We start from the raw sequence: 26,057 nt of genomic DNA on the forward strand, positions 1-26,057 counted from the left end.
TCCCACTGCTTGTTCGCTCAGTTTTTTTCTGTAAAACTTGTCCCAGCATGTCAAAAAGAAGAAAGGGAACAGCTCACTGTATTAAACGCCTTAAATTAATTTATTCATCGGTCCAACAAAACGATCAGTCCATCTGAGATACACACACCCCGATGTGTATAACTTGGTAAGGAGCTTAATCATAGGGTCTAGAGCTTTGAATATAGCTTTTATCTTTTGTCCCAATAGCTTTTTTGTCTCATTGATGAGCCTGTATCAACTTCTACTACCTGCTTTAACCTCCTCAAAAGAACTAAACTGCCAGTTTAGTTACATGGCTACCTACTTTTCTCTTTGACTACATATCTGGCCAGGCTCTTAAATGTATTATTATACTTGATGAGATATATACCTTTAAATATACAGGTGATTCATTTAAAAGTCTCAAAGAACAAACTTGAATTCATATGATTATTCAACATTTTGGCCTACATCAGAAAAAAATGATTTTGTCAAACCCTCACAAATATATAAACAAACACTAAACTGTGTTTCTTTAAATTATACAGATGTGTAGTACAAGTGACATTGGTAGCACATTTTTTAAATTGCAAAAAAGGTTAGCGTATCAGCAAATAATCAGTCAATGAATCACTCTAGGTATCTGCCAAAAAAAGAATGCAAGAGAGTTCCCAACTGCAACTCCTCCCTGGCCTTCCTTTACACAGGCTATCCCCTCTTCAGTCCATCATAATTGCTCCTGTCAGGCTCCTCAACCTTAGCAACCATTCAGTGTCCATGTTAGAGGATGGTTCACAGAAGAACTGCCACATCTGCCAACACTCAACAGTGCCACAGACAATGTTTTCAGGCATCCAGGCATGTGGACATGTGAATGCGCATATGCACATGGTCGCAAACGGCTGCAATCATTGATGTGCAATTGCACGCACAATATGGGACAGATGCTGGTGCCCAGTGGCCTATTTAAAGTCAGCAGTCTGATCCAAAAATTGCTAGATGATCATCAGCCTCTGCCCCCCATGTGTTTCTGTGTTCCTGCTTATGCTGTTATTGGATTCCCTGCTACCAACCTGGCTTGCTTTTGACCTGTCTTGTCTCCATCCTTGGCTCTGACCTTTGGCTTGTTCTACTGATTGCTTTGCCTGATTGCCTGTGTATGACTCTGGCCTGCTCACCTGTCTCCGCTTCTGTCTGATCTCCTGTGTATGACCACGGCTTGTTTCTGATTGCGCTACTTGCTCCTGCTCCTGACTTAACTCCCGTGCATGAATCCTAGCCTGGCTCCGGACCCTGCTCCTGGCTCTCCCTACTGCCACGTATTGCCTGGTACTTCTGAGGGACTCCTTTCTTGCAGTGCATCCTGCTCGTCCAGCCATCATTCGGTGAACATCTCTTCAGCATTTCAGCCTAACACAACAGGCAACCTGTGCTTCTTTGGGCATAGCATCTCCTGTTACCACTGAGCCACAAGGGAAGCCCTCTCAGCACTCCAGCCTCCTATCAGGTACGTCACAGTTCGCTACTCCTTTTTGCTGATCCCTCTATTCAATCTTGTATCAATATAAATCCCTTACTGTATCATAATAATAAGTGTCTATCTATCTATCTATCTATCTATCTATCTATCTATCTATCTGTCTGTCTGTCTGTCTGTCTGTCTATCTATCTATCTATCTATCTATCTATCTATCTATTAGACCAGCTACACATAAGAAGTAACACAGTGTGAGAAATATATTAGGTAGACTGCTATTTTGCTCAGTTTCCTCCAGATAATGGTTATTTCTAGCAAACCAACATGTTCTCTTTGTGCCCTCTATTAACACTTGCCGTATCTGAGGGGCAGGTCACCTATGAAAGGAAAATTTCTCCCCTGAGGCTATGTATGGTTAAAAAAATTTAACAGATTCTTAATGAGCTCATGAATAGAATTGACTCATGTTCACTTTATACAGAATATTAATTAGTTCATTATTTCAACCACTTAAAAATAATAATAAATTATGCATTTTCTTCACAAACCAATGCAAAATATAGCAGCATAGATAAGAGTGCTGTAATGCATATGGTTTTATTTGATTATTAATAAAGCAGAACAAACAAAAAGACTAAGGAGACAAGCTGCAAGAGAGTGGCACCTATATTTTGAGCTTGTGACAAAGAATGAAGACACACAATGCAGCAGGGAAATCTCACCATGGAGTATAAAAGAAATAGGAGGTAGGTGAATTGGCTTGTGTCTAAATTGGCCTTAGCATGTGTGTGTATTCATGTAAGATAGGGACCTTAGATTGCAAGCTCCTTGAAGGTCAGGACTAAGCTAAATGTACACTATGTAAAACACTGCATAAATTGTTGGTCCAATATAAATGCCTGTAATAATCAAATAATAAATATGATCATTCAATAGTAAATTCAGCCAACTGTTGTTCCCAATTTTAAATATGAGTTTTGGGAGGGATTGGACTTTGAGAACAAAGATTACATAGGACGGCCTTTAGATTAAAGTCATTTTCTTTTGTAAAGATGTAAATTATTTGTACTTACAGTGAATTTCTAATAGCTGCTTTGCTATATGTGGTGTAGAGTTTAGAGATTCATGGTCAACTCTACAACGGACAATTGCTCCATCATCTTTACGATCCCCTCGGATATCCAGATAACTGATAACTGTGAATGTCTTTCCATTACTATCTTTTTCTTGTAATTTCTGCATACCTTTAAAAGAGAAATGTTCAATCAAAGAGTTAATATGATAGCATGAAAATGCTAATAAATGTTATGCTTACAGCAGTGGCGTAGCGTGGGTTGTCAGCGCCCGGGGCAAGGCAAGTAATTTGCGCCCCCTAACCTGCAGACTTTTGGCACTTCCTGAGTCCCTTCCTACAATAGTACTGACCTACCCGATTCCTACACTGACCTACCTGACCACTAATCTACCTGATTCCTATACTGACCTCTACACTGACCTACATGATTCCTACAGCGGCCACAGACTGCCTGTCCCAATGGAGACATTATCGGTTACCCAGGCCAGAGAGGAGTTGGAGAAGACAGCGGCCACAGACTGCCTGCTGCGACGGGGACATGGTGACCCGGGCTGGAGAGGAGGAGGAGGAGAAGACCGCTGCCACAGCGAAGGCCAGCCCCGCTACCCCGCGATTGAGGACAGGCCAGCACCACCTGCCGCACAATCACAGGGCGCCAGGGGCCCGGCCTGAGAATTAACATTGCGGCCGGAGCGCGGGGCTCACAGAAAATAAAATTAAGATGTATGGAGCGAGGGTGACACATATTGGCAAGGGATTGCGCCCCCCCCCCCCACGCCACTGGCTTACAGTATGTTTTATGTGCAAGTTGATAAGCAAAAGGAAGAGCCTTATTTATTGAAGAGATCATATTGTAAAGTGGATCTAAACCCATCTTCAGTATGTAGGGAAGAGGTGTCCTGTAGGTCATAACATTGGCCGGTAAGATTCTTTGGAATTTCTGTGTAGCGATGCACTGTGTTGTTAAATCACTACTGGAATTTACAAACTCACTGGATTTCTGACAGGATCAATAGTTATTTTTTTATCAAACATTTCCAATGCTATATTTAAGAGATTTAATGGGAGAATAATGCCCCGCACACACGATCGGAAATTCCGACAGCAAAGTCCGATGTGAGCTTTTGAACTGAAATTCCGACCATGTGTATGCTCCATCGGACTTTTGCTGTCGGAATTTCCACCAGCAAAAGATTGAGAGCTAGTTCTCAAATTTTCAGAAGAAATAAATTCCTATCAGAAAATCCAATCGTATGTAGCAATTCCGACGCATGCTCGTTAACAATAAGACGGAAACTCGGAAGCATTGAACTTAATTTTCTTGGCTCGTCATAGTGTTGTACGTCACCGCGTTCTTGAAGGTCGGAAGTTAAGAGAACATTTGTGTGATCGTGTGTATGCAAGCCAAGCTTGAGCGGAATTCCATCGGCATAAGGGAAGTTAAAGTGACACTCAATAACATCTTTATTCTCCATTAACTGGTTGCCGACCAGCCGCCGCAGTTCTACAGCGGCAGGTCAGCTCTCCTGCGTGAGAGCCCGTAGCTATACGTCGGCAGGCGAAGCGCCCCCCGCTCGCTCCTGACTTCCGCGCGCGTGCCCGGCGGTCGCGATCACCGCCAGGCACCCGCGATTGCTTGTTACAGAGCGGGGAACGAGAGCTGTGTGTGTTAACACACAGCTCCCGGTCATGTCAGGGGAGAAATGCCTGACCGTCTGTTCATACAATGTATGAACAGTGATCAGTCATTTCCCCTAGTGAGGCCACCCCCCCTACAGTTAGAACACACCCAGGGAACATACTTAACCCCTTCCCCGCCCCCTAGTGTTAACCCTTTTTATAGTACTGATCGCTATAAAAATGCCAATGGTCCAAAAATGTGTCAAAAGTGTCCAAAGTGTCCTCCATAATGTCGCAGTACCGAAAAAAATTGCTGATCGCCGCCATTACTAGTAAAAAAAAAATATTAACAAAAATGACATAAAAATACCCCCTATTTTGTAAACGCTATAACTTTTGCGCAAACCAATCAATAAACGCTTATTGCGATTTTTTTTAAGAAAAATATGTAGAAGAATACGTATTGGCCTAAACTGAGGAATTTTTTTTTTTTATATATATATATATTTTTGGGGGATATTTATTATAGTAAAAAGTAAAACATTTTCATTTTTTTAAAAATTGACGCTCTATTTTTGTTTATAGCGCAACAACTAAAAACCGCAGAGGTGATCAAAGACCACCAAAAGAAAGCTCTATTTGTGGGGAAAAAAGGACGCCAATTTTGTTTGGGAGCCACGTCGCACGACCACGCAATTGTCAGTTAAAGCGACGCAGTGCCGAAAAGCAAAAAGTGCTCTGGTATTTAACCAGCAATATGGTCCGGTAGTTAAGTGGTTAATAATCTATACACATCCACTAATTAATGACTCTGTAATTTTCTTTTCATTACCTTTTTTCTTATTGGGTATTTATGCCTTCTAAAAAGATCCTCCATAAGTTTCTAAAGCTCTCCTTTTCCCTCCCAAATATATTTTTTTGTCATTAACAGTGCCTGTTAGTTGCAGTCATATACACTGATATTGAGAGTAAGCAAGAGAGAGTGGCTACATTTCTACATACTGTGGGGCCATGGAGAATGAACATAGAACAGCCTATAACAGGAGGTCAAATTACAGCACAAAAAAAAATATTAATTTGGAAATGTGGAGGACGCTGAGAGCAATAAAGGTAGATTTTGACTTAAAGGGATTGTAAAGGTTCGTTTTTTATGTTCTAAATAGGTTACTTTAAGCTAGTGCATTGTTGGTTCACTTACCTTTTCCTTCAATTTCCCTTCTAAATGTTTTTTTTGTCTAAATGACTTTCCACCGCTCGGATGATGGTGGAAAGCTCACTGAGGAGGAGATCGAAAGTTTGGGCACCCCAGGTAAAATGTTGTATTAATGTGCATAACATAGCCAAGGAAAGGTGGAAAAATCTCCAAAAGGCATCAAATTACAGATTAGACATTCATATAATATGTCAAAAAAAGTTAGATTTTATTTCCATCATTTACACTTTCAAAATTACAGAAAACAAAAAACCTACGGAGTTAATATCTTGTACTGCCCCCTTTGGCCCCCTTTGGCAAGTATCACAGCTTGTAAACGCTTTATGTAGCCAGCCAAGAGTCTTTCAATTCTTGTTTGAGGTATCTTTGCCCATTCTTCCTTACAAAAGTCTTCCAGTTCTTTGAGATTTCTGGGCTGTCTGTCACGCACTGCTTTTTTAAGGTCTATCCATAGATTTTCAATTATGTTGAGGTCAGGAAATTGTGAAGGCCATGGCAAAACCTTCAGTTTACGCCTCTTGATGTAATCCCCCGTAGATTTTGAGGTGTGTTTAGGATCATTATCCATTTGTAGAAGCCATCCTCTCTTTAACTTCAGCTTTTTCACAGATGGCATCAAGTTACCATCCAAAATGTGCTGAAATTTGATTGAATCCATTTTTCCTTCTTTTCGTGAAATGTTCCCTGTGCCACTGGCTGCAATACAACCCCAAAGCATGATTGATCCACCCCCATGCTTAACAGTTGGACAGAGGTTCTTTTCATTAAATTCTGTGCCCTTTCTTATCCAAACGTACCTTTGCTCATTCCGGCCAAAAAGTTATATTTTAACCTCATCGGTCCACAGAACTTGTTTCCAAAATGCATCAGGCTTGTCTATATGTTCATTTGCAAAGTTCAAATGATGATTTTTGTGGTGAGGACGTAGAAGAGGTTTTCTTCTGATGACTCTTCCATGAAGACCATATTTGTACAAGTATCTCTTTATAGTGGAATAGTGTACCACAACTCCAGTGTCTGCCAGATCTTTCTGGAGGGATCGTGCAGTCAAATGTGGGTTTTGAATTGCTTTTCTCACAATCCTGCAAGCTGTTCTGTCTGATATTTTTCTTGGTCTTCCAGATCTTGCTTTAACTTCCACTGTTCCTGATGACTGCCATTTCTTAATTACATTCCGAACAGAGGATATTGACACCTGAAAACGCTTTGCTATCTTCTTATAGCCTTCTCCAGCTTTGTGAGCGTCAACTATTTTCAGTTTTCTAGACAACTGCTTAGAAGAACCCATGGTGCTGATTGTTGGGGAAAGGTCAGATGAGTCTGGGCATTTAAAACCTTTGAGATTGACATCACCTGGTCTCCCCAGACAATGATTGAGAACAATCCATGACACTGGCAGGTCTCAGCTTTGCAAAGGGGGCAGTGCATGTTATAAATTCTGCAGGGTGCCCAAACTTTTGCAGATGCCATTTTTTTGTTTTCTGTAATTTTGAAAGTGTAAATGATAGAAATACAATCTAACTTTTTTTGACATATTATAAGAATGTCTAATCTGTAATTTGATGCCTTTTGGAGATTTTTCCATCGTTCCTTGGCTTCGTTATGTACATTAATACAAATTTTTATCTGGGGTGCGCCAAACTTTCGATCCCCACTGTATATGAATGTAATTATAATTGTTTTTGTTAAACCAGATCTGAGTTAAACTTTTATTAATTGGGTTTATACCCACTTTAACCGCTTGCTGACCGGCATCATACTGAGGCAGGTCGGCACGTTCCCGTGAGTCGTCGTAGCTGTATGCCGGCTTTTAAGTGAGGATAGCAGGCACGTGCCCACTGCACACGGTTGCGATGGCCAGTTTTGTGAGCTGAGGAGAGACAGATTGTGTGTTCCTACTAGCTAGGAACAACAATCTGTCTTCTCCTCTAGTCACTCCCCTCCCCCTACATTTAGAACACACACACTGAGGGAACACAGTTAACCCCTTGATCGCCCCCTAGTGTTAACCCCTTCCAGCCAGTGACATTTACACAGTATTCAGTGCATTTTTTTAGCACTGATCGCTGTATAAATGTCAATGGTCCCAAAAATGTGTCAAACGTGTCCGATCTGTCTGCCATAATGTTGTAGTTCCAATAAAAATCTCAGATCACTGCCATTACTAGTAAAATACATAATAATACTGCCATAAAAATGCCATAAATATTTCCCATAGATTCTAGACGCTATAACTTTTGCGCAAACCAATCAATATACACTTATTGTGATTTTTATTACCAAAAATATGTAGAAGAATATATATCGACCTAAACTAAGGGATTTTTTTTTTAACTAGGGATATTTATTATAATATATATTATATATTATATATAGTATATATTAAAAGTACAAAATACTGTGTTTTATTCTTAAAAATCGTCACTCTTTTTTTGTTTATTGTGCAAAAAATAAAAACCGCATAGGTAATCAAAAACCACCAAAAGAAAGTTCTATTTGTGGAAAAAGGATGTAATTTTTGTTTGGGTATAGCGTTGCATGCCCACGTAATTGTCAGTTAAAGCGACGCAGTGCTGTAAAACAAAAAATTGCCTGGTCATTAAGCAGCCAAATCTTCCGGGGCTGAAGTGGTTAAGACCATCAACCCACAATAATCTGTTAGAAATTGCTATACTGAAGTCAGTTAAATGCAAGATGGATTGTGATTGCTGCATGTAAGTATCAGCACATGAAAAATAACTCTTTATTGAAAAAGAACACTAGGAAAGCAAATTTGATGGTAAGTCACAGGTATTTTTTTTGATAAGGTTTTTTTGTGAGACCATTGTAACAAGTCATCTTTTGAATCTATCAAGCTTATTTAATAAAAGAGTACAAGGGCAAATGTCAAAAGCAAGGTGCCATCACTCACTGCAACTAATTGGATTTCAGTATAGGGAGGTCAGATCAGTTAAACTGTGATTTCTGAGATAGGAATTGGCTAATAGTCATTGCACTATAGTCATATATGTTTTATTATAAGCATTGCTAATATTGTCCTTAGATGTCGCTAACAGCAAAAATGTGATAGGTCAAAAAGATATGTCATGTTTCAACAATTATGGTAATATAAAATTACATATTCTGTGTCGTAAAATGTACACCCTGTACACACCATCGGTTCGTCTGGACCAATCGCGTGTGGGTCCCATCGTTTTTTTTTCCATCGGTTAAAAAAAATAGAATCTGTTTTAACCAATTCAAAACCGCACGCCGTCATATGATGTCCAAAAAGGGGATCTCTTATCCCGGGTGGATGTCATATAACGTCCCGTACTTTGTGTGGGGATATCTGAATGATGCCTTCACCTAGAGGCATCATTCAGATATCATTTTCTTCCGGGGGCGATCCTGCGCACCGTAAGAATGATCATAGTGGCGTTTCTGGATCGTTCTTATAGGCAGCGGGAGGGGACATCCGCCCCCTCCCGCCGCCATCCGGTGCTTCTCCGGGCTCTCCCGTGCCATCGGGGGCCCGGAGAGATGATCGCCTTTCGCCGGATGTGAAGCATAGAGATGATCTCTATGACCGTCGGAGGCCCAGGCGCGATGTGATGACGTCACGCCCGGGTACCCGTAAGTAAACAAACCGCAATTGCAACTAGTAAGAATGAGCTCTGTGAATTTTTTTTCACAATCTCATTCTTTCCAGCCTTGAGGAGAGATGTGGGGTCTTATTGGCCCCGCATCTCTCCTTAAAGAGGACCTGTCACACACTATTCCTATTACAAGGGATATTTACATTCCTTGTAATAGGAATAAAAGCGATAAAAAAAATAATGTAAAAACAAGTGTAGAAAATAAATAAATAAGTAAAATAAAAAATAAATAAAAAAATTAAAACGCCCCTGTCCCCGGTAGCTCGCACATAGAAGCGAACGCACATGTAAGTCCCGCCCACGTATGTAAACGTAGTTTAAAAACAGGTGCCGCCACGTGCGTTAGAGCGTGTGCAACAATTCTAGCACTAGACCTCCTCTGTAACTCTAAACTGGTAACCTGTAAAAAATTTAAAGCGTCGCCTATGCCTAAGTAACGAAGTTTGGCGCCATTCCATGAGTGTGCGCAATTTTAAAGCATGACATGTTAGGTACCTATTTACTCGGCGTAACATCATCTTTCATATTTTACAAACAAATTGGGCTAACTTTACTGTTTTGTTATTTTTTACAAAAAAAAGGCGTTTGAAAAATTATTGCGCAAATACCGTGCAAGATTAAAAGTTGCAATGACCGCCATTTTATTCCCTAGGGTGTCTGCTAAAAAAACATATATAATGTTTGGGGTTCTGAGTAATTTTCTAGCAAAAGAATGAAGATTTGTATATGTAGGAGAGAAGTGCCAGAATAGGTCCGGTATGGAGGTGGGTTTTAAAGCCCTGTATTGAAGTGGTTAAAATGTTCTGCTCTGGGATGGAATAGAATAGAATACTGTTATTAAAATTATGTTTTTATTACTAAAATCAGTCTGTGTATATATTGGCATATCTGTTCTGCAGTGGTTACTGGGCTGCTTTCAAACTGATCCACAGGTACAGAGAAGGGTTACCTGCACAGAACCATAGACTTCTATTACCTGCGAGTTTGTTGTGCTGAGAGTAGAGTGGGCTCTATAGAGCCGAGTGGGCTGCCATCCACCCACTCCACTCATTGTGGCCCGCGAACGGTTACCAAATCTTTTAAGTGGTCCTTTCTCTTCAAAAGGTTGGGCACCCCTGCTTTAAAGGGTAACTAAACCCAAAAATAAAAATGTAGTATATTACAGCTTACAGCCCGAGATGTGGTGATTGCACAGTCCCTCGAAATCAGGGACAGTTGGGAGCTATGGTAATGCCATGTAACTACTGCCTAAACACATGCATTTAGACAAGTGACCGCAAAGCGGCTAGAAGAGATCATCAGCGCTACAGAGAATCGAAAAACATGATTGAACTGAATACAACCCAGGGTAAAAGTGCTTCTTGTATAAATCAGTCATAAAAAGTGCATCCTAGAGTTCTCCTTGATGTGTGTTATTAACTGCTCACTGTAGAACATGAGCTCGGCAAACTGGAAAAACTTTAGATATTAATAGTCTTAGTTTGAAACTTATTTTTCCCAAAGCTTTTTTTGATGTGTCCTGTTTTTTTTACATGATTGCATTTGGGTAAGGATGAAGATAATTTGAAAATGTGCAACGAAAAATGTATGTGAACTGTGTTAAATTTGCCTGCCCACTTCAACCTGTCATACCATCTGGCATGCAGATAAGATGCAGAGTGTGACTGCACTGATGCTTTCAGTCGGCATTTATATACTCTTTGTAAAGTTTAGTTGTAATAGTTGAACCTTTATTAATATTGCTTCTGTCAATTTATCTACTCATTCCATCTAATAAAAATCATTTCATATACACCATGTATTTTCCATTAGTGTAATTATTTCCGCAAATTGTTGACTTTTTTTTACATTTCTACTATATTCATGGTTAATTTTTAGGGTTTAACCCCTTCAGGTCGGAATGTTTACCCTCCCCCTTCCTGACCGGGCCATTTTTTGCTATACAGCACTGTGTTAATTTAACTGACTGTAACCAAATAAAATGTGTCCTTTTTCCCCCCAGAAAATAGAGTGTTCTTTTGGTGGTATTTGATCACCTCTATGGTTTTTATTTTTTGTGCTATAAACAAAAAAATACTGACAATTTTGAAAAAATAACAATTGTTTTTACGTTCTGCTATAAAACATACCCAATATCCAAAAATTGTAAAAATAAAATGTCTTTATCAATTAACCACTTAACCCCCGGACCATATTGCTGGTCAAAGACCAGAGCACTTTTTGCGATTCGGGACTGCAACGCTTTAACTGACAATTGCGCGGTCGTGCGATGTGGCTCCCAAACAAAATTGGCGTCCTTTTTTCCCCACAAATAGAGCTTTCTTTTGGTGGTATTTGATCACCTCTGCGGTTTTTATTTTTTGCGCTATAAACAAAAATAGAGCGACAATTTTGAAAAAAATGAATATTTTTTACTTTTTGCTGTAATAAATATCCCCCAAAAATATATAAAAAAAAATTTTTTTCCTTAGTTTAGGCCGATACGTATTCTTCTACATATTTTTTGTAAAAAAAAATTGCAATAAGCGTTTATTGATTGGTTTGCGCAAAAGTTATAGCGTTTACAAAATAGGGGGTATTTTTATGGCATTTTTATTAATATATTTTTTTTACTAGTAATGGCGGCGATCAGCGATTTTTTTTTCGGTACTGCGACATTATGGCGGACACTTCGGACACTTTTGACACATTTTTGGGACCATTTGCATTTTTATAGCGATCAGTGCTATAAAAATGCATTGGATTACTATAAAAATGCCACTGGCAGTGAAGGGGTTAACACTAGGGGGCGGGGAAGGGGTTAAGTATGTCCCTGTGTGTTATCTTACTGTGGGGGGGTGGCCTCACTAGGGGAAACACTGATCCTCTGTTCATACATTGTATGAACAGAAGATCAGCATTTCCCCTGCTAACAGGACCGAGAGCTGTGTGTTTACACACACAGCTCCCGGTCCCCGCTCTGTAACGAGCTATCGCTGGTGCCCGGCGGCGATCGAGCCTGCCGGGCACACGTACGGGAGTCGGGGGCGAGCGGGGGGCGCGCACGCGCCCCTAGTGGCCGCTCGAAGAGCGGACGTATAGCTACGGGCTCTCGCCCAGGAGAGCCGACCTGCCGCCGTATAATGACGGTGGCTGGTCGACTAGTGGTTAAGGCCTATATGTATTCTGCTACATATTTTTGGTAAAAACAATCCCAATAAGCATATATTGATTGGTTTGCACAAACGTTATAACGTCTACAAACTATGGGATACTTTTCTTTATTTATTTTTACTAGTAATGGTGGCAACTTTTTTTATTAGTAATTGCGATGATCAGCGAATTATAGCGGCACTGCAATATTGTGACCGACAAATGGGACACCTAACTGACACTTTTGACACTTTTTGGGAACCAGTGACACCAATAGAGTGTACAGTGCTAAACATATGCACTGTCACTGTACTAATGACACTGGCTGGTAGGGGTTAACATCAGGGGTGATTAAAGGGTAAAATGTGTGCATATGTTGTGCTTACTTACTGTGGGGATGTGCTTTGACTAGGAGAAGACAAAGATGGCGGTGATCAGCGATTTTTATTGGGACTGCGACATTGCAATGGACAAATCTGACACCAAGGTTACACTTTCTGGGGACTAGTGACACCATTACAGTGATCAGTGCTAAAAAAAATGCACTGACACAAGGGAGAAGACTTTTTACTTATCAAGCACCGGTCACAAATCGTGGATTGAAAACACATAGGCTATGTATTTTCAATCCACGATTTGTGACCTGTGCTTGGCTGAGCCCATCATGCCTTTGATATTTTGAGTTTTAGGTTGCCAAAATATAAAATATTCATTATTAACTAACTTACTTTGTTAAGTATGAGGCTAAGGATTAATAATAATTTTCTATTATCTTGATCTTTTATAGACATATTGTTTAAAATTTATTCTTTTAGGAACCCCATGTTGATCAGGTGACCATATGGATGCCCAGGGCGTCTTTTCCAGGGTTGTCCTAATTTCACTGGATGGCGCCATGTGTGTCTAGTGTGTCTCAGTTCAAACACCCCACCCCCATGCTAGGTGCTATGTGGTAAGTCCACTTAGTTTCATTGCTTGAGAGGGAGTTATTTACCAACTTGCCTGGAGAGCTTTTTACCAAAATTGACTTAATTTAGTCTGTTTGGATGTTTCTATCTTAAAGCGGGGGTTCTGCGGGAAAACGTTTTTTTTTTTAACATGTGCATCTACTGCTTTTATGATTGTTCAGCGTGTACTCACTTGTCTGAAATGTATATACATCCGCAATTACATTCAGCCGAAAATAATGATTTATACAATTTCCTGCAGTAAGGTTCCATCTTGCTTATGGGCATTGTGAAGCCCACAAGCAAATACTTCCAGGAATCGGTGAATGCTGATATCATCGTCCTTGTCACGCGACTTGCTTCAAGAGTCACGTGATGTTTAAAATCCTGCGAGATTTCGTCTTTATGGGTGATTACTAGTCTCCTGGAAAGCATGACGCTGTGCTCCCAGGAGACATAGGAGAGATTCCCAGCAAACACTTGGGCGCTCAGAAAGAGAAGCGACACGCCCACTCCCGCGTGAGACAGACCCGGAAGTGTCTGCATCTAAAAAAGACATTAAAGGTATTTAAATGATTTAAAAAATTTTGGATAGCGAAATGTCGATCTACATAATAAGATGTTATGGATAAGCTATACTTTATATTTAGGGTGAACCTCCGCTTTAATATGGCGGAGTGTGTGGGTGTGCAATTTGATGCCATATCTATTTGTGTTGCTGACTGTGTCTCCAATTCACTGGATCTGATGCCTGTGTGTCATTTCCAGTTGACGTGGCAGTGTCACTTCCGGTTTCTCCACGACGCGATTCTCGTCACTTCCGGTGTGACCTTGCCAATCGGTTGGATGCAATTGAAGCATCCGCTCCTCCCCCAAACCAGGCACCCAATAGGGAGGTGGAGGGTGGTATTTAAACCCACTGGTAGAGGATTTTAGTCTAGGGCCAGGATGGGAAAGGGGGAAGGAGTATAATACTTCAGGTAAACAAACCTATTCACCTATTGGAATATCTTCAATATTTCTCCAATTGGATTAGTGACTGCACAATTATCTCTAAGGTTTCAGGGGTCTTTGTTTGACCTTTTGGAGTGTGAGATATTAACAATTCTTTTTGGATGTTTGTACACCTGAAATTGAACCTACAGCATCTAATGGATCACAGGTAGATTCCTAGCTCCACACAAACCCCAAAATTGGACGATTTGGTTTAGTTTATTTGTTAATAAGTGTGTTTCCATCTCCATCTCCAGAGCCATGGCGGACCACCAACCAGTTTTTTTTTGTGTGTTCTAATTACATACCACCCTCTACGGTTACACTAGATGATCCATTCCTGGGGTTCCTTTTGACTTTCTGGCCTCAATTACAGTTTATATTTTGACCAGTCCATCATTTCATACAGGTAATCTTTGCTCTTACCTTAGTCTGTCATTTTGGTCTCAGCCAACTCAGGATTAAATATAAAATTTGTACTTTGTTTATAACTTGTGTATTTTTGTATTGTTTTGTAATTTTTGTATCGTTTTCTTTCTATTTTCAGTCGATAATGCCCGATAAATTTAATTCTCCTGAGGAAGAGAATTTTTCAGCTTGCACATTCTTGAAACTGTATTGTATCATTGGATGTATTTTCTATATTCTGTAATTTTTAACTTTTATAACTAAATATTTTTTCATATAAATGTTGTTTTAATTTTGCACCTTCAAAATCCCAAAACCCTTATCTTTTCTAAACTGTTTAAAGCCACTTTCACAATGAGGCGCTTTACAGGTGTTTTAGTGCTTAAAAATAGTGCCTGGAAAGATTACAGGACCATTAAAATATGGTGGGGGAATCCCTGGTTATTCCCTGGGTCACCAGAACCAGCATCCACAATGGAAGATTCCCTCTTCTATTCTTGTTCTGGGGACAACCCAAAATGTGTGATTTTCTTTCACTTTCACTTCTGATGATAACAGTAAACCCTACAAATAGAGAAGGCGAATCTCCCGAACAGGGGCACAGACAGCAATAAAACAGTAAAGCAGTAAAATTATGTCAATTAGATATGTGCAATTTGTTTTGTCTTGAATACATTTTTCGACAAAAATCGGTATATTCGTTAATTCCGAAAAAAATGAATTAAAGAAAGACCATTTAACTATTTTTTTCTGAAACAACTTTTTTAAAAGAACAAATATTAGAAAGAACGAAAATCCAAAATTCTAAAATCCGAAAATTCAAAAATCTGAAATTCTAAAAATTGCAATACCTGAAAATTCGAAAACCAAAAAATCAGAACGAAAATCTAAAAATAACAGCGAAAAATGCGAAGGAACGAAAATCCGAAAATTCTAAAGAATGAAAATTCAAAAGAACGAAAATCCGGAATTTGAAAATCCAACAGAAAGTGATGGAAAATCCCTCTAATGAAACATAGAGAAAAAAAATGACACGGTTTTAACCCTCTCCTATCCAAAATGGAAAGAAAAAGTGTTGCCTTTAGATATACTTTAATTTGCTGTTTGAATTGGGTGCTAAAAATTGCAAAGGAAGGAAATTCCTGCCTTGTCAACACTTCTCTCCCAAGTTTTTAATATTTCTCAAACTTTCCTTCTCAGTGAATCATACATTATTATCATATCTGATATAAAAAGGCACAAGGTACATTGAGCTTCTGAAATCATAATTGCCAACAAAAAATCAGTTTTTAGTTTTCCTTTTTACCTGTCATTTCTTGGTCTCCTTTAAACCATCGTATATCAGCAGCTGGTTTACTACCAGATGTTTTGCAAGTCAACTGAATTATTTCCCCTTCCATAACTGGTGATGTAAATCCACTGATGTGTGGCTTTTCAGGGACACCTAAGGACATAAATAGGAAAAACACATATTAAATACATATCTATGCATACAATTCTCACTTAAACTAAATATATGTAATAATATAATATATGTAGCCATAAAGATGGAATAAAGGCTACTATATAACAAACAAGTACCACATCTCGTTACTATCTGAAGTACAAACCTCCAAAAAAAAATCCTCCTTCATTAGTGTCTCAAACGCTCCCCTCTCAGGCACTGCAGCTCACAATGAGAGGGTGACAGTAACAGAGGCAGTGTTATCAATCCAGAAAAAGTAGGTTGGACTAAGTGTGGTCAGGTTCCAATTGAAAAGCTACAGGCTTGTGAATCAGCAGTGGTAACACTAATAGCAATGGCTCCTTGCAACATTTTGTCCTTCACACTTGTAGTGCAGGCAGGCAAATGAGAGTGGCAACTCTGCTCTGAATTCAGAAGCAGTGCAGCATTGTTGCCCCACCATCACAGGAAGCTGAATTAGGTGGACACTGGAAGGATCAATAGGTATGTGTGCAAGGGGACTAAGAGAAAACATAAGTGCAGATGGGTTTATAATGAAATGATGCAGCATTTTTTTTCTTTAATAGGAGGCCATAGTTCTACTTTAAAGTGGTTGTAAATCTCAGACATGAAATATGAACAAAGCATATCCCTCTATAGTGTGTACTTGTCTCAATCCAGAGCACTAATTGTAATTTCTGTCTGATGCTTGTTCCTCTGCTATCATTGTATTTACTGGGCTTGGAACAAGGCCCCAACAGGACAATACAGTTCTGGAACCTACAAAAAAATAACAGCAGTTGCTCAACTGGACCAACTGGTCCAGTTGAAACTGGGTAAGGGTACTTCTGGCCAGGCTGTGAAACTATTTAGTATTAAATATAAAAAAAGAGGGCCAGATTCACAAACAATTACGGCGGCTTAACGTATCCCCTTTACGTTACTCCGCCGCAAGTTTTCATCGTAAGTGCTTGATTCACAAAGCACTTGCGTGTAAACTTGTGGCGGCATAGCGTAAAGCTGTCCGGTGCAATCCCGCCTAATTAAAATTTGGCATGTACCATTTAAATTAGGCGCGTTCCCGCGCCGAACGTTCTGCGCATGCTCCGTTTGGAAATTTCCCGCCGTGCTTTGCGTGAAATTACGGCGCCCGACTTGTTTTTTGAACGGCGACGTGCGTAACGTACTTTCGTATTCCCGGACGTCTTACGCAAAAAAATAAAATTTAAAATTTGACGCGGGAACGACGGGCATACTTTAACATTGATGGTGTAATTTTACACCATCTAAATAGCACTCTTAACTTTACGACGGGAAAAGCCGACGTAAGAGAATGCGACGAACGCGCGTACCTTAGTGGATCGCCGTAAACAGCTAATTTGCATACCGGACGCTGGAAAACGACGCAAACTCCACCCAGCGCCCGCCGGAGAATTACACCTAAGATCCGAAGGCGTACAAAGCCGTACGCCTGTCGGATCTATGCCATAAGCCGTCGTATCTTGGTTTGAGGATTCCAAATCAAGATACGACACAGCAAATTTGAAAATACGCCGGCGTATCAGTATATACGCCGGCGTATTTCTGCTGTGAATCTAGCCCCAGAGACTTTAAAGTTGGGTTTCAGGTGGTTTCTACCAGCTTACAGGCAGCTGCTGTTTAATTACACTGGAAGTACAGCATGTTGCAAAGTTTCTGTTGCAAAGGCAAACAAGAAGAGATGTGCTTGAATGTCAGTGCCTCTGTTTTGAAGTTTGATCATGGATTTCTCCACAGTGCCTGCAATTACAGAGGTCAGTGAGAACTTGTTTTGCTTTAAAGAGACACTGTTCCCTTTTTCATGTAAGGACAACGTGACAGTGTCTTTGGAAAGGGCATTCTCTGACCACCATATACCCACTTTTCCTCTGCTTCCTCCCAACTACTTGCTCCTCTGTAGCCAGGCACTAACATCAGTTGTGTCAGCAACATGTGGGAGAGGTGACATCACTCCTCCAGGCATATTACAGTGCTGTGGCTCCCAGAGCGCTGGCTAAGGATGTAAGAAGGGAAGAATTGAGGCTGCTCTGTGTAAAACCATAGCACCGATCGGGAAAGTATAACATGTTTGTTATTAAAAAAAAAAAAAAAGGCTTTGCTTCCACTTTAAACTGACCTGCACATTAGATATGTATGTTTACTTTGTACTAAATCAAGTCACAATTTAGTAAATCAGGTCCAACAAAACTGCTTCACTAGCCTGTTAAGTCTATTTAGCTGTTGTACTGGTTTACAGTTAGGCTCCATTCACATCTATGCGACAACGACGTACGGCATACGCGGCGTATTTTGCCGCGAGTGTGAAACTTTTTTTTTTTTTTTTTGACAAAGCATTCCCATTGCTGTCAATGGGCGAACGCCAATGTCGCCTGAAAAAAAGGGTCCGGGACTTTTTTTCAGGCGACAGGCGTTCGGCGTCTATGAGATGTGAACCATCTCCATAGACAGCAATGGGAATTCTCCCCTCTAGCGGCAGAAGCGTCCGGCGTCGGGCGTTTTGTCGCATAGATGTGAATGGAGCCTTATACATAAATATATATATATTTTTTTTATGAAACATTAAAATCGAATATGCCATGTACACAATGGTAACCAACATACTGACAATGTGGCTGGCTAAGAAATATAAAATCTCTCACAAAATCACTTTAATAACCACAAATTGAAATCCCAAACCGTTTGTATACAAAAACCTTTTCCCCTTTGCCGTATATTCTAATATGCCACACCATCAGTTCATATGGAGGATTTAGCTAGACATTTATACTTTGGATCCAAAGATGGGTCTCCACGGAAAAGCTTTAAGCTCAGGAAGTTATTATCCTGAAATACTGTGCTTAGAATGGGTAGTTTTTTTCCTTAATGGCAAACTTGTAAAGATTTTTTTTGTAAAATAGTCTCAGTGGGGCTTAAAGAAAAAAAACAGCTTTCACATGCTATGCACAAAACCAATTCACTAGCTGGATTAACTTTAATATGACTGGCATCCAGCATTAGTCCTATTAAGTGAAAGAGCCTGGTATTCTAAAATAACTGAAGTTCAGGGACAAAAAAAAATCAATCTTTAAAATTATATAACAGGTTAGGAACATAGGCGTGTTTGCAATAAACTATGGCAATTTCATCTGATGCAGCTGCTGACATTCAATGAATCTCATAGAGTGTTGAGTTTAAGTGTTATTTCGTGGCTTTCTCGATGAATCTTTCATTTTTAGTGTCACTGAAACCCTCAGAGGAAAAAAGAGGAGAGATCATTTAGGGAATAAAGTATAAATGGCAAAGTGCTCCCAATAAAACAACAAAAACTAATAGTGGACGGAAGAAATGACAGGAACCAAGAAAAACACTAAGCCAAGAAAAAAGCAAGCAGCTATAAAACTTTCCTTAATTTTAGAGCTTTATGGCCACCATGTCCTTGAAAATATATACCGTAGTTGAAAGGTTTAAGTTAGGATGTAGCCAAAAGTAAGTCCCTTGGGGACAGTTAGGAAAAAATTGAGAGATACTAACAAACGTACAGCATTAGGAGAAAACTGTTTAAAAAAATATTAACCACTTAAGCCCCCGGACCATTTTGTTGCTAAAGGACCAGGCCCCTTTTTGCGATTCGGCACTGCGTTGCTTTAACTGACAATTGTGCGGTCCTGCGACGTGGCTCCCAAACAAAATTTACGTCCTTTTTTTTCCACAAATAGAGCTTTCTTTTGGTGGTATTTGATCACCTCTGCGGTTTTTATTTTTTGCGCTATAAACAAAAATAGAGCAACAGTTTTGAAAAAAATTCTATATTTTTTACTTTTTGCTATAAAAATATATAAATATCCCCCAAAAATATATAAAAAAAAATATTTGTTTTCCTCAGTTTAGGCCGATACGTCTTCTTCTAAATATTTTTGGTAAAAAAAATCGCAATAAGCTTTTATTGATTGGTTTGCGCAAAAGTTATAGGGCCAGATCCACGTAGCGGATCGTAATTTTAGGCAGGCGTAGCGTATCGTAGTAACGCTATGCCGCCGCAACTTTGAGAGGCAAGTGCTGTATTCACAAAGCACTTGCCTCTAAAGTTAGGGCGGCGTAGCGTTAATCTGCCGGAGTAAGGGTGCGGAATTCAAATAATAAAGATGTGGGCGTGTTTTATGTTAATTGGACTTGACCCCACGTAATTGACGTTTTTTTTAACGGCGCATGCGCCGTCCGTGGGGGTATCCCAGTGCACATGCTCCAAATTAACCCGCAGCATGCCAATGCTTTCGACGTGAATGTAATTCTACGCAAAGCCCTATTCGCGAACGTTTTATGCAAACGACGTACACAACGGAAAATTTGACGCTGGCCCGACGTCCATACTTAATATTGCGTACGCCTCATAAAGCAGGGGTAACTATACGCCGAAAAAAGCCTTACAGAAACAACGTAAAAAAATGCGCCGGACGTACGTTCGTGGATCGCCGTATCTAGCTCATTTGCATACTCGACGTGGAAATCGACGGAAGCGCCACCTAGCGGCCAGCGTAAATATGCACCTTAGATCCGACAGCGTACTAAGACGTACGCCAGTCGGATCTAGCCCAGCTTCAGGCGTATCTTGTTTTGTGGATACAAAACAAAGATACGCCAGAGCAAACTAGAAGTTATGCGGCGTATGAATAGATACACCAGCGTAAACGCTTCGTGGATCTGGCCCATAGTGTCTACAAAATAGGGGATAGTTTTATGGCATTTTTATTAATATTTTTTTTTTCTAGGATTGGCGCCAATCGTGGATGCAACATTATGGCGGACACATCGGACACTTTTGACACTATTTTGGGACCATTGTCATTTTCACAGTGATCAGTGCTATAAAAATACACTGATTACTGTGAAAATGACACTGGCAGTGAAGGAGTTAACCTATAGGGGGCGCTGAGGGGGTTAAGTGTGCTCTGATGAGTGATTCTTACTGTGTGGGGGCGTGGCTTGGCGTGTCATGTCACTGATCGTCGTTCCCTATGACAGGGAACAGACGATTAGTGACAGTCTGACTAGGAAGCACGGGGAGAGGTTTGTTTACACTTACCCCTCCCCGTTCTTCCGCTCTGTGGCCAAATCACGGGACACTGGTGGTGATCGGGTCCACGGGTCCCACGGGCGTGGTCACGGAGCACCCAACCGGGTCGCTAGCGTGCCGCCGGTGGCACGAGCGTGACCCACAGCTGTGCATATTAAAGGGGACATACCTGTATGCCAATATGCGTAGCCGTGCCAATGAATCTCATAGAGTGTTGAGTTTAAGTGTTATTTCGTGGCTTTCTCTATGAATCTTTCATTTTTAGTGTCACTGAAACCCTCAGAGGAAAAAAGAGGAGAGATCATTTAGGGAATAAAGTATAAATGGCAAAGTGCTCCCAAAAAAGTTTGAGAAAAGTTTAAAACCACTCGCAATGCGCTGCTGCAGCTGATTTCAATGGGCAGCAGCAGAGGAGGAGCGGTAAACACATCGCTCCTTCTCCGCTCCAAAGATGCGGCTAGCAGGACTTTTTTTTACCGTCCTGCTAGTGCACCGCTCCAATGTGAAAGAGCCTCTGGCTTTCACACTGGAGTGAATGGGGACAGATTTTTAAGGGCGTATTGCAGGCACATTTTTTAACGCTATAGTGCCTGCAATACGCTCCAGTGTGAAAGGGGTCTTAGACACAATTAGATTTTTTTGAAATGTATAGAAGAATGTTTAAAGTGTAACTCCTCTATTGTGCAAAAAAAATTTAATCCAAAAATAATATTAAATATACAATTGCTAGGTGCTGTGTACAACCCTGTGTGTGAATAGCTCACTGATTTTCCCAGAAGTCTGCACTAAGATATAGGTCAGGTTTTAGGCGTCCTCTGCAACATAAATTCAGTTTTTGGTGAGATACTTTCTAAGGGTTAATTACTTTTACATGGATGCAGATACTGCAGCTTTTCTCATCAGAACACTGGGAGTGCAACAGGTAATTATAAAAAAACAGATCTACCCATTCAGATTCAATACACACAGGATACAGTAAGGCCTCTTGCACACGGTACTGATGTTTAAACATCAGCATTTTTGGATGTAATTACTGGCATTCACTTTAGGTGTTTTGAGCATATTTACGTTTCTGTGTTTGCACATATTTGCGTGTATCTGCATGTATTTGCGCACATGGACACAAAATATTGAATGGATCTGTGATTTAAAAAAAAAAAATCCCATTTAAAACACAGTGCTTGCTTACATGCCTGTGTGTACAGACATGTTGTAAACAATGGGCTGCATTTTAGATCAGCTGTATGCCTAAAAAACTGAGGGGTAGATTCAGATAGAAGATACGCCGTCGTATCTCTGAGTCCGGCCGGTCGTATCTATGCGCCTGATTCATAGAATCAGTTACGCATAGATTTCCCTAAGATCCGACCGGCGTAAGTGTTTTACACTGTCGTATCTTAGGCTGCATATTTACGCTGGCCGCTAGGTGGCGCTTCCATAGATTTACGCGAGGATAATGCAAATGAGCTAGATACGCCGATTCAGAAACGTACGTACGGCATTTTTTTACGTCGTTTACGTTAGGCTTTTTTCGGCGTATAGTTACCCCTGCTATATGAGGCCTAGCTAATGTTAAGTATGGCCGTCGTTCCCAAGTTTTGAAATTTTTACGTTGTTTGCGTAATTCGTTTGTGAATACGGCTGTAGGTCATTTACGTTCACGTCGAATCCAATATGTCCTTGCGGCGTAATTTGGAGCAATGCACACTGGGATATTTTACGACGGCGCATGCGCCATTAAAAAAAAACATGAAAAATGCGGGGTCAAGTAAAATGTAAATAAAACACGCCCCCAACATCCCCATTTGAATTAGGCGGGCTTACGCCGCCATACATACGTTACGCCGCCGTAACTAAGGGCGCAAGTTCTTTCTGAATACAGAACTTGCGGAGATACGCCCGCAGAAAGATGCGCGCATCTTTCTGAATCTACCCCTGAGTGTTTTCAGGCATCATTGTGCAAAAGGCCTAAAACAGCTATTTCTTCAGGAAAACAAACAGGTAAGAAAACTGTAACAAACTTTGTTAAAATCCATAGCAATGTTAATTGATCATCCAGAAGAGATTGTTTCTTCTCAACAATAGTGGAGTTACTCTTCAAATACAGAAATCCAAACATTTCAGAATGAGCGGTGTCTACATTGTAAATTGTTAAACTTTTTTGTATGTGATTGAATCTATCTAATATCAAAACACAATTATAAAATGTATGCATTGGTTAGTGGACTTATTTATAGCAGGAAAATGTACTCACCCAGAACTGTTAAGTAAGCCTTGGATGTTTTGACAGGCATTGTAAATAAGGAACATGTATATAGGCCTTCATCTGACAAAGAGATGTCACTAACGCTGATACTCAATTCATGCCAGGAAGCTCGGATGAGTTCAATTCTGTTGTCCCTTAAAGCTGAAGAAAAGATGACAATATTAGTCTTATTTTTGATAATGATATTACAAAAAGTCATATTTGTGAACTGGTGCAGTCCATTAAAGTTCACATTCTCGCTCATCCCTGGTTTGATAGCATAACATTAATATCCAAAATCTAGTCAGTAGAAATGTCAGATCACACACAATATTATGCATTGGGCCTAGCAACAGACAAGAGAACACACTTTTAAGAATCTATTTTAAGCTGAAGATGTTAGCATTGTGTTCCTATCTGTCAATTGCAAATTAAAGTGGCTGTAACCCTCAGACATGAAAAATTAACAAAGCACATCCCGCTATAGTGTGTACTAACCTGAACCCAAAGCAAAGCCAATCATGAATCTTCCTGCTATCTGCATAATTTACTTTTAATAGATTAAGCCAACACCTTAGCCTCTCAGGATACAGCCCTCCCACCACACCAGATGACTCATACCATCAACTCTACATTTCTGTGAACCTGTAAGGAGTATTCTCCTTCCCTCCAATCAGCTATCAGATTAAACTCAGCTCTCTGCTCTAGCTCTGCAGTGTATGTGACATCAGATTCCTGCCCCCCTGCTTTCTGCTGCTGAGAAAAATACTTTTACCTGTGTGTTTAAAGAGGCTATACAAAACAGCTGGCTGCAGTTAAACAGGTACAACTATGTAGGAGGATTTGTTTAACGACTTCCCGCCCACCATATGGCAATATGGCGTGCATAATGTGGTTCCGTTATCCTGACCGCATGTCATATGAAGTGATCAGGATAACCCATGATTGCTCGCCAGCAGAGGCCGTGCATCGATCATTGATGTGGTGTCTCAGTCTGACACACTGCATCTCCAATCTTGGCAAATAGCCTCTGCCGGAGGCTCTTTGCCAAGTGATCAGCTGTGTCCAATCACAGCTGATCATAATGTAAACAGGAAAAGCACATCGGCTTTTTCTCTATCATGTTTGACAGACGCGAGTAGAGGAGAGATAGTTGACTGCTCTTCTGACAGGGGGAGTCCCCCCCAGGATGCCCACCCAGGACCACCAGGGATGCCACCCATGGCCACCAGGGATTCTCACCATGGATGCCCACCCAGAGCCACTAGGGATGCCACCCAGGACCACCAGGTATGAATTTTAGAGGTGCCAATCAGTGCCAATTGTAGATGCCAATCAGTGCCCAGCAGTAAAGTCTGCCAGTGCCTCCTCATCAGTGCTGCCTATCAGTGCCATCTATTTGCCATCTAAGTGCAACAGTGTTGAAAGCTAAAAATTGGTTAATCTCTGTATATCATCTGGGGCTAGTCACTTCACTGGGTATAGCGTATGTAAGGTTTTAAAACCACTTTAAATATTATAAACAAGAACCAATGGAAGAGTTAATTGTCCTTTTAACCATAGGTGTAGGCAAACGTTTATTTTATAGAGTAGGTAAGAATTGAACCCTTGGCCATCTCCTTTTTTTTTTTTTTTTATTGTCTGGGTCTTGTTAAGGCCCCTTTCCCACTGGGGCGGTGAGTGCGTCGGCAGTGAAGCGCCGCTATTTTTAGCAGCGGTTTCCTGTAAATTTTGCACCACTATTCGGCCTCTAGCGGGGTGCTTTTAACCCCTGCTAGCGGCCAAAAATAGGATTAAAACCACCCACAAAGCACCGCTGCAGTGACGCTTTGCCGGCGGTATAGCTGCGGTGCCCATTCATTCCAATGGGCAGAAGCAGTGGTGGAGCGGTATACACATCACTCCTTCACCGGTCCAAATATGATGCTGGCAGGGTTTTTAACATCATGCTAGTGCACCAATCCGAGACCCCGAGGGCTTTCACACTGGAGAGACAACAACGGCTCTTTCAGGGCGCTTTGCAGGAACTATTTTTAGCGTTATATAGCACCTGCAGGTCTAAAGACATTTCCCTTACTTCCAGTCCTGAATATGCAACAGGAAATGAGTGGATTTTTTCCAAAATGAGGGGAAGTCCCCCTTTAGACAGCTGTCACAGGAACATACTGTATGTTCTCAACGGAAGCCCGTTCTGGTGACGACTGTAAAATTTAGAATTTTTGCTGAATCTAAACAGCCCTGGCATAAACAAGAACAAACATTTGGCAGGGGCAATAACTCAGCCCTAGTCTATTCAAATCTTAATTACCTAAAAAAAACATATACATACGCTTTAAAGAAGAAGAATACACAAAAAATGATTGGCTTTAAAAAATGAAAGGAAGCATACAAGGACCACCATCCTTTTTTTCTCTTAAAAAATATAATATATATCATAAGGTGTAAACCAATCTAAGTAAAACACATACATAGGTATACATAGATACATAGATAGGAAGCATACATGAAATTTAAATGCTACAGAATTTTCTAAGGTTAAAAAGGGAGGAATTTCATCTTAAAGTCTAACGTTTTTAATTCTTCTGCTTCAAATGTTCTTAAATTTGGTCTGTGAACACATCCTAATCTTTATCCAACAAACTGGGCAAAGAGTCTGACCACTTATGCAGCCATTGTGGGGTTTTTTTTGTACCGATTTTCTTTATTTTCTGCAAAAATAACCAATTGTGCCAAGAACATTGACATTTGTAGCTAATTAAAAAGCAATCAACCTAAC

General features: G+C 40.4%; 1 protein-coding gene across 2 annotated transcripts in view; it reads right to left on the bottom strand.

Annotated features, from left to right (window-relative positions):
* CADM2 (cell adhesion molecule 2) overlaps positions 1 to 26,057 on the bottom strand; it is a 511,850-nt gene that overhangs the window by 258,150 nt on the left and 227,643 nt on the right. For both annotated transcript variants that reach the window (XM_040338753.1, XM_040338752.1), the window contains exons 3-5: positions 23,291 to 23,443; positions 15,810 to 15,947; positions 2,551 to 2,721 (exon numbers count right to left, since the gene is read on the bottom strand). In XM_040338753.1, coding sequence (XP_040194687.1) covers positions 2,551 to 2,721; positions 15,810 to 15,947; positions 23,291 to 23,443 — 462 coding nt within the window. The remainder of the gene's footprint in view (positions 1 to 2,550; positions 2,722 to 15,809; positions 15,948 to 23,290; positions 23,444 to 26,057) is intronic.

The sequence above is a fragment of the Rana temporaria genome, chromosome 2 (genome assembly GCF_905171775.1).
Source record: "Rana temporaria chromosome 2, aRanTem1.1, whole genome shotgun sequence".
NCBI classification, from domain to species: Eukaryota; Metazoa; Chordata; class Amphibia; order Anura; family Ranidae; genus Rana; species Rana temporaria.